This window comes from Chaetura pelagica, unplaced genomic scaffold (assembly GCF_000747805.2).
Source record: "Chaetura pelagica isolate M959 unplaced genomic scaffold, ChaPel_1.0 scaffold829, whole genome shotgun sequence".
NCBI classification, from domain to species: domain Eukaryota; kingdom Metazoa; phylum Chordata; class Aves; order Apodiformes; family Apodidae; genus Chaetura; species Chaetura pelagica.
This window is the reverse complement of record NW_009954535.1, coordinates 1,108,545-1,118,496: the sequence shown is the minus strand read 5'-3', so window position 1 is coordinate 1,118,496 and position 9,952 is coordinate 1,108,545. Positions and strand designations below refer to the sequence as shown.

At 43.3% G+C, this 9,952-nt stretch overlaps 1 protein-coding gene across 1 annotated transcript in view; it reads right to left on the bottom strand.

Moving 5' to 3' along the window:
• Positions 1-9,331, bottom strand: part of WWTR1 (WW domain containing transcription regulator 1) — a 21,729-nt gene extending 12,398 nt beyond the window's left edge. The window contains exons 1-2 of the mRNA XM_010004749.1: positions 9,260-9,331; positions 8,564-8,720 (exon numbers count right to left, since the gene is read on the bottom strand). Coding sequence (XP_010003051.1) covers positions 8,564-8,720; positions 9,260-9,331 — 229 coding nt within the window. The remainder of the gene's footprint in view (positions 1-8,563; positions 8,721-9,259) is intronic.
• Positions 9,332-9,952: the final 621 nt, after the last annotated feature.

The following is a 9,952-nucleotide window of genomic DNA, read 5'->3' as shown; positions in this document are numbered from 1 at the left end:
GGAATGCCCAGCATGTCTATCAGCTCCAGCCACAGGAGCAGCAAAAAGAAAGAGGCAGGATGACTGAAAACAGCTTGCTGGACACAGGAAGGCAGATGTGAAAAGTCCCAAACTGTACACAATTGTCGAAAACTGTCAGGAACAGAACCACTCTGAAGTGTTTGGTAGCAGAGATCCCCTTGGGCATCTCATAGTGCTGTGCAAACACAGTAACTGTGGTATCACCATCTTCAGTAAGAAGTCTGCAGTTGCACCAGCAATTCCAGTGCTTCTGAAATTAAGCAATCCAAGAGCACTGTATGGGCTCCTCATTCACCCAAAAGTTCTTCCTGTTGATGGTACTAAGAACAGTATCCAGCACTGACAGTCTCCAGATAAGCCAGGAGTAAAATACAGTGAATTTTCAGTGTTAACTCTGTGGTTTGTTCAGGGTGCAGACTGGTTTTATCAGGTCGAGCTGCACCACCAGGTGTGGGTCAGCCCTGTGCTGTACTCAGGGACACTCTGGGACTGGCAGCAGCTTTACTACATGTAGGTGGTGCAAAGTCCACACAGTAAATCCTTCTGGGAACATGAAGGCCTATCTAAACCATCTTTGCATCTTTCAGAACCAGGTGTTCTGGAGAGAGACATCCGTGTGCACCCATGGCCCCCGCAGAGGCAGCAGCCACTGGATCCCTGGGCTGGGTCTCCTGCAACCTCCAGGCTGCAGTGCAGAGGCACCCACTGCAGTAGCACCAGCTCTGAGAGGACCATTATCAGACTTGGACTAGATTTTCATACAATTTCAGATTTGAGATGCTCCTGCTTCATTGGGATTTTCTTGGGAGGGGTGAGGGGAAATATTCTGCAAAATTAAGTCAGTCTCTTCAATAAACAGCCATTACACAACTTTCCAGCTCAAATGAAAGCAAGTAAAAATGTGGGGCTAAGTTCCAAACCTGGACTGTGTGGCCACAGCCTCATTGCAGTCCATGGAATTACAGCTGTTTAGCTCACATCTCAAGGTAGACCTATGTAATATTCTTTTTTCAGTTAGATGATAAATGAAAAAAAATCCTTAATTGGTTTTATTTTAAATTAATCGTGTTATTCTAGTGAATTAGATTTTCTGACATTGTAAGAGACCTTTCTGTTGATGGTGTTGCTGGATATACACCAAGCAAGGATTATTTTGTGGGCAAAAGACTCTGCAAGTTGCAGAAGCCAAAACATGCAAGTGTAAATGGTTTCTGACATATGCCTTGAACTGACTGTACCAACGTTTATTATTTTACTGTCAAAAGTGTCTGAATGTAACTGTGGATCTTTTTCTCTATGGTTTACAGGCAGCCTGGAGCCTAATTCATACGAACTGGCCCACGTCAGGTGTCACGCAACAGTCTGATGGAAAACAAATGTCTATGGAGGTTAAAAAACACACAACGGATGAACTCAGCCAAGTTACAGTTTTGACTTAGTCACGACATTGTGAAGAAAAAAAGACCAGGCTCCCCTCCTTTTCTCTCTCCACTTCTGCCAACAAAGAACTGCTTGTTTCACTTATTTCCCAGAAACAGCATTAGCCTTCCAACAAGGTCAGCAAAAAATGCTGCTTTTCAGTTCTGGTGCATTTTGTTCCAAAAATCTGCAAAGTATTAAAGCAAAAAGTCGTACTATCCCAGTGCACAGAGACTCCTTTATTCAGATTTCTGGGCTGAAAATAGCTATCCAGAAATTTCTCAACAGTTTCAGCTGTTCCACAATATTCATATTTAACAAATCTTTCCAGTCTTCAATGATTCAAGCTTAGAAAAACCCAAATGAACAACCTACAGGTGCAGCATCAAAGCTATGACCTAGCAGGAAGTTATTTAAAAGATTAGAGATTTACTCTGTAAGCACTTTTAACAACAAATCAATAAAAACAAATAATGGTGCAGGCTGCTTGACTGGAGAGACAACTTTAATGCTAATGACCAAATACGGATTACCATTATTATTTAAAATATTTATTAAATTACTTTTGTTTCATGCAGCTTTTAAATTTCATTCACTTTGAAACTGTGAAAATTACCCTGTACTCTTGCAGTGGCACATGTTGGGAGCACTAACCTTGAAGGTAAATGCTTATACCAACAGGAAATTCTTTGTGTTAAAATTAAAAATTACTAGACTTGGAAGCAATACCAAACATCTCTTTTGAACACATCGACCTTTAACACCACAGATTTACTAGGCAGCTGCTGGTTTAAAGGTGCATGTCCCTCGAGATACCTGGACTTCATTCACCTAATACTGAATGTAATTCCTGTTAGTCTCTGGAATTAATAGGCCCTGTCCTTAAAACATAAATAAATTATGCCATGTGAAACCTGCCTGATAAATTACACCTTAGAGGCTTTAATTGCAAATAACAACAACAAAAGATCCTGTTCTTTTTCCAGAGTAGTGTTATAAAACTGTCATACACTCACAGAACCTGCAATCCTCTACGATGCTTTCAGCTCTCCTCTAAGTATTATTTCATTAAAGACAAGCAGGTGTCAAAATTATTCACACTGACAATTCACAACTGATTTTTTTCTGCTTTTTTTCAGGATATCCAGTAATTAAAAATGACTTGGAACAGGAAGCCTGTGCAGGTGGTGTGAGGGTATGGGCTACACTGAGGGAAAAACGGGCTCCTGTCAATGTTACATGTTTATAGCCAAACTACCAGGCAATGCAAACCAAACCTTGCAAAATCTAGACAATTTAATGTATGTTAGTTATCTCTAAAACACACACCACCTGGTTTTAAACTCTTTGGGAGTTTGTGTTCTTATCCCCAGAGACTCACTTTGACACGGTTACCAAAACTGCATTTTATCATCCTCAAACAATAGTAGCTACACCTCTTTTATCATGGCAGGATATGGAAACTGTGATTCATGTGTTTATTGCTCTTAGACAGGATTATTGCATTGTTTTATTGGTTGGATTTCCTGGCTGATTAAAAAAAAATGAAAGCAGAGGCAAAGTGCCATAATCCCCAGTTGTATCCAGACCCAAAAAATTCCTGCTAGCAATACAGCTGAAAGCTAAACTTCCTAGATTCACAGGTGAGTTTCTAGAACACAAGCAGGTGTCAGTGCAAGAGGCTCTCCACGTTAAATGCTACTGTGTAATGCATGTCTTTCACCTTAGAGAACAGTGTATTTAATAGTTAAAACTATCCTGCTTGCATCACCTGGATCATGCCTGCTGGTGGATCTTGACAGACTAAGCTCTGAAGGTGAGGAGCTTTCTCGTCTTCAGCAGGGGAAAAGAAAACCAAATAGTTCTTCATCTGGACTTGGACAGAGTAAGTTAATATGTTTAAACTATCAAATCATCATCCTGGAACAGCCCAGGTTGGAAGGAACCTGGAAAGATCATCTTGTCCAAGATTACATGGAAAAGAACAGATTTGGAGCTACAAACCAGAGAGGGTAAGAGAAGATGGCTCAGCTCCAACGCACAAGGGATCTACACAGATGTAGCTCTGCCTGTCTCTGCTTTGCTCCTTGTCACTTTCTCCCTGTAGCCAGCTGGACCTGCCTGCAGCTTTCAGAAGACTTCCCCCTCAATCCCACCCTTCTGCAAGGTCTGATGATTTCATAAAATCCTAGAACCATTAAGGTTGGAAGGGACCTTAAAGATCATCAAGCTCCAACCCCCCTGCCATGAGCAGAGAACCACTAGACCAGGCTGCACAAAACCTCATCCAACCTGGCCTTAAAAACCTCCAGGGATGGGGCATCAACAACCTCCCTGGGCAACCCATTCCAGTTCCTCACCACCCACACAGTGAAGAATTTCTTCCTAATACCTAACCTAAATCTCCCCTCTCTCAGTTTAAAACCATTACCCCTTGTCCTAGCACTGTCTTCTCTGATGAAAAGCCCTTCCCCAGCTTTCCTGGAGCCCCTTCAGGCACTGGAAGGTGCTACAAGGTCTCCCTGGAGCCTTCTCTTCTCCAGGCTGAACAGCCCAACTCTCTCAGCCTGTCTTCACAGCAGAGCTGCTCCAGGCCTTGGATCATCTTGGGGGCCCTTTTCTGGTCCCTCTCCAACAGGTCTGTATCATTCTTGTGCTGAGGGGCCCAGAACTGTACACAGTATTCCAGGTGAGGTCTCACCAGAGCAGAGCAGAGGGGCAGAATCCCATCCCTGGCCCTACTGGCCACACTTCTGTTGATGCAGCCCAGGATGCAGTTGGCTCTCTGGGCTCCAGCACTCACTGGCAGCTCCTGTCCAGCTTCTCTTATGAACCAGCAGTGGAACGTGCCATCAGTAAAGCCAGGCACACGCCTCTGTCACTGCCGATGCTGGAGTGTGGGCTGCGAAGAGAGCAAAGGCAGGGCAGCAGGGATACCCCGACTGACTGCACCTGGCCAGCTGAGTGACACCAAACTCACAGTTCAGCCATGGCTCAGCAAACTGAAGGCCCTCATCCATGCCCAAATGAAGGCATTTTACAGAGTGGCCAAGTGCCCCAAACTCTCAAAGCAGCGAACTCTGGGCAGAACCTGACCCACCACTGCCCCTGCCCAGCATCCAGCCCTGAGCCCTGCAGGATGCACCAGCACCTGCTGCTGGGCCCCCTTCTGCATCCCACCCCCATGACCTTCCTCTCTGCACAGGAGGTTCCCTGGGGCTTTCCACAGGGTCTATTCTTTCCACACCAGCTTTTTAAGGAACTCGCTCATATAAATTCAAGCTAACATACATAGAAAACCTAAAAAAATATCAGAAGGTTTTCTTATTTTGTGGCAAAATAAATTGCAAACTGCTAAACTTGAAAAACATCTAAATGAGGACCAGATTGTGCCCACCAGCTGGATGAAGAGTACAATCACAAAAGAAATCTCTTTAAAACAGTTTGAAACAAGCAGTATGAAAATAACAATGGTTTTGAGTGTTGCTCAACATAATGTAGAATGGAGAAAGACTGCAAAACAAGCAGCATTTAATTAGAAATTGTTGCAAAAGAACCTTTTATAAGGATCTAATATTTCCCCCTACATCTTGCTACACATAGCCAAAAGCCATCTTCCACAGCCTTTTACCACCAGTGACTGCCATTAAGGCAAAACTGCTTTCCTAGCTTGGACTTGGATTCTTTCAGAGAACAACTTAGTCATTTAGGGGTCTGACCATTAGCTTTGGTGCACTGCACAACTGCCCTCTCCTTCACATTCACAGCACGTCCACAGAGCTCGGTCTTCTAATTCAAGGATGCAGGTGAGATGCACAAAATCAGGGGGTACAAATACCCCTCCTTCCACACACAGTCCTCGATTCCAGCACAACAATGGAGCTGCCTCGTAATATATACTTAACACTTTATCAACCAGCTGGAAAATACTATGTTTCTGAATGGGCAGAAAACTGACACATGGGCAGATTCAGCACCAAAGTAAATGGGATTTTGAAGTACTTATGCAGATGCAAGAAATAGTGTTTCCAGTTGTCTTCAGTCAAAGGCTGATCATTTTCCCTGATGCATTCCATCACCAAATATATAGTTAAAAGATTCCTGTTAATGTTGTCCTTTCCTTAGTAAATCCCTCTACAAACTGTCTTAGAAGAAAACAAATGTAAAATACTTAGAAAAAGCAGATTGAGCCAGTCTGAATATATGCTAATCTGCAAAAATACGCTTCCATCTCTGGGACAAATTTCCCTTTTCATTACTGAAGCTTCACCTGCTTGCCTGGCAGGTATTATTTTCTGTACCTGTAACAAGATGCAAAGGAAGGAAAACCTTCAGATGCCTTTGTTATATGACGTGTAAAAAGCAAAGCTTCTTTAAAAAAAAAAAGTGAGAAAACTAACACTGCTGAAGTTATAAGGAAACCCGTATTTGTGGCTTATTAATAGGCAACATAAAACCACACTAAGAAAAAGGGCAGAAAAACACAGCAGATTTTTTAAAGTATGTCTACTGGTTTCAGTCAAATACGTGTTCCTCTGTGTCTCAAGCATAGCCACACTACGATTTGGTATCACTTAGACACACTCTGCTTTTGAGACCGTGTTTATAAGTGTTTTTGTACCCTTCCCAGCAAATATTGCCAAAAGGAGCTTACAAACCAAAGCAACAAGCTGCACAGAACAGACCATATTTTCCATCTCTTCCTGAGAGGCACAGCAAGGAAAACATGTGTTAGTAATTGGAAGTGTAGACCAGTATGCAGACCTGGAATACTTAAATGCTTTTAAGTAGCACATCTTCAAAAGAAAAACTTCTTTTAATTCCTCCAGTACCAAAAAACACCGAGACAGATCCCATAGGCTTCATTTGCTAAAAAGTTACAAAATTATGGCCAGAAGAGTGGCTTAACTTGGTATCCAGTTTCCATTTCCCCTCTGATGTCTGTAAGATGTTGGCACAATCACTTCTGGCTTAGGGGACTGACTGCCAGAACAATAAACTGCTCACTTCAACATCTGAGCAGACCCAAGAAAGTAGGTTTAGTAGTAAGACCATTAGTGTCACAAAAGAGCAGAAAGGCCCTTCCTTCTGGCCAAGATAATTTCAAAATAGAAACATTTTCCTTTCTAACTGGAAACTGCACTCGTGTATTTTAAACTGTCACGTGAAGTATTCAGGAGCTATTGTATTGTGTTCAGATTGTTGCAATCTTGTAATTAATGTATTTGTGTCTGTATATATACACACACAGTTTCTAGGTTCAGTATTTTAAAATAGAATTTTAAATACAGTAGTATCACACTTGGTGTGTTCAAACAGGGGATTTGGGAAACTGGGGACTTTGGTGCTGAATTTAGTGCCCTAGTGCTGGAAGTGCTACTCAGGTGTGCAGAGGTTTCCTTGCTCCTGAACTGTCACTGCCTGCCTTTCAAAAGACACCAGAATGAGAAAAAATTCACCAAAACATATTAACCAAATATTTTCTCTATTAAATACATATGAAAACTGTGGAAATTTTCACATACCATTTCTAGAGGGCTGATGTTTAGGAAATTCAGTCACAGATCAGAATCACTATGTCAATACCCACCAAAGAGTGGGACCTCATCTATAAATGGGAAGGGTACTGCATGAAATCGCCTGTATTTGATGAGACAGATTTTGAGGTCTGCAGAAATGTCCCTGTTGGGCACCTGAAGTCCCTTCAAGAACAGACTCCTAATTAGGTGTATACTTGTATTTCTAATCCTTTGCATCTTGAGACAGACCCCCCTCTGCAATTCAGTATACAAGTATTTCAGTACAGGATTTGGTTTTGATTCACTTCCACTGACAAACTGGGGGAAAAAAGCTTGCTGCACATTGTCCTGATGAAATCTCCTTTGTTTTTTAATTAGAGAGAATGTAACAGAAGTCAACAAAAGCTGAGTTGGCATAACAGAAAACTGCATGGCCCTATTCTTACCTCTCAGCCATGTCAGAACTGCCATGAACAGATTGACCCAAGCACAGCTGAGGCTGCAGCAACACATGCAGAGCAGTTGCTGTTTCCCATGCCGTGGGCCACACTGCAGCACACCCTGACCTTGCGGGTTTTAATGAAGTTTCCTCTTCAGACACAATTTGCTACTGTCCCCTAGATCACAGAACATAACCAACACCATTCACTGAATATATTAAAGCAGGACAGTTGTTGAGAGAAAGGTAGAAGAAAGAACTGAAGTTAGTTACCCCAGGGGACAACTGAGGTGTTTATAAATTTAAGACAAAAGTCAATCTGTATATGTCATTACTGCTATTGGTGACCACAGGCACCCGTATGTTTACTATTTTCTTATTACACGAAGAGATGGCCCTGATGAACCCAACTACAAATGAATCACCATGGAATGATGAAACTAACTCACCAAAAATTAACCTTGTCTGTGCTTTTAAGACCACCTGACAGTTTTGTGATCCTGAGCTTAAAAGCTGACTGATCTGTTCCTCATTCTGTTGAGTGGCAGAAAAGTTAAAGCTGCACAAGTGAAATATTAGGGATTACTTCAATTCTCAATTATACATGAAAATGTTCTTTCATTTATGTGTTTCCCTTAAAATTTCCAGAGCTTTCATGGCTCCATTTTCACTAAGGCTTGTATCTGGCAAATGAGGGAACAAAAGTTGATGCTTAACTTCAAGCCTGAAGTGCTCACCAGGAGCAGCAATGAAGCCACACCATCTACAGAAGTTTTTAGGTCATTCATACTGTAAAACAGACTTCTTAGTATTTTTATCTCCACCACCATAAACAAACAAGCAAGCCAGCTACAAACTCTGGCATGCAGAGAGACTAACAGCACTTTGCACAGTGAGCTTTCAATCACATGGCAGGCCTGGGAGGCTGTAGCCTGTTCAATGCTACATCAAAAAATAGTCAACAAGGCTCTAAAATAAAATGCAAGAGATGTTATAACTTCACCTCAAACAGTTTAAATTTGCTCACTGACAACTCTACAGAGGGGGAAAAAAAGGAGAATCAGAGCTTCTCTTCTTGAAGAAAAAATTACTTTGGCAAACAAATGAGCAAAAGGTGGCTCTCCTCTCTTTTGAATTTTCACAGAGAGATGAAACCCAGACTCACCGAGATTTGGCTGAGACATGGCCATAGGCCTCTGTGGCACTGGTGTGGCAGCAGGGTGGTGGTTCATGTGGCTCAGAGGTTGGTTCATGGCTTTCCGAGGATCTTGCCAGGTTGTAATTTTTTCTATGTGACTAAGAAAGAAAAGATAAAACACAAGCTTAACACAAAAGACCCAAGAATACTTTATACACAGTTTGGCATAAAAAAAGTCCTATTTGCTTTTCTTATCCCACCTCTTTCTACCTTTCTTATCTCACCCTAACCCATCTGAAATGGTCCCTGGTGGTGGCCCACTCTGCAGTGGGGTAGGTGATGTGGCTGGGCCAGGATGGGTGTCTCTGATCCACCAGGGAGACATGGGTTGGACAGCCTTGACATCAGGCTGGGAGAGCCCTGGCAGGGAGGCGAGGGCTGCCCCACAGCACAGCAGGTGGCTGCTCTCTTCTGTGATGCTCCTGTCTTTGACAGCCACATCCTCAGACAGGGACATGACCAGATCATGGCATGCACCTGTTCCTCCTTCCTCTACCACTCAGCTGGAGAGCATTGCAGCAAACAAGGACATTGACCTAAAGATAAGGAAACACACATGGCCCTAGTCTGTAGCCTGTTAAGGTCCTACAGACAGCTAGAAGATCCCCACTGCCGTGGACAAAAGCAGCTCCACACCACCCACTGTCTCTGTCATGGTCCTACAGGCAGCTGGAAGCTCTCCACAGCCACAGACAAAGGGAGCTCCATACCACCCATCCTCTCTGTACCCCCCATCGTGGTCCTAGAGGAAGCTGGAAGCTCTCCATAGCCACAGACAAAGGGAGCTCCACACCACCCACCATCTCTGTGTGAAACTTATCTCAAAATCAAGTTTATATTCATGTTTTTTTTGCTGGAAAGGGCTGCAAGGCATGTCCTATGAGGAGCAGCTAAGGACTCTGGGTTTGTCTAGTCTGGAGACAAGGAGTCTGAGGGGCAACCTCATTGCTTTCTGTGCAGGGATGTAGAGGGGACAGTACTGATCTCCCTGGGATTCAGGGACAGGATCATAGAATCACAGAACAGTTTGGATTGGAAGGGACTTTAAAGATCATCTAGTCCCAATCCTCCTGTGTAGGCAGTGACACTTCCTGTGGGCAGGGACATCTCCCCCAGGATGCGTTTGAACAACTCAAAGCTGCATCAGGGGAAGTTCAGACTTGGCATCAGGAAGCTTTTCTTTCCCAAGAGGGTGGCCAAACACTCCCTGGGAGGTGGTTGGTGCACCCAGCCTGTCAGTGTTTAAGGGGCATTTGGACAATGCCCTTAATAACAAGCTTTAATACCGGATGCAGGTCCCTTCCAACGAATTACTCTCTGCTCTGTGATGCCACTGCCCAAAGACAGCCAGTGCTG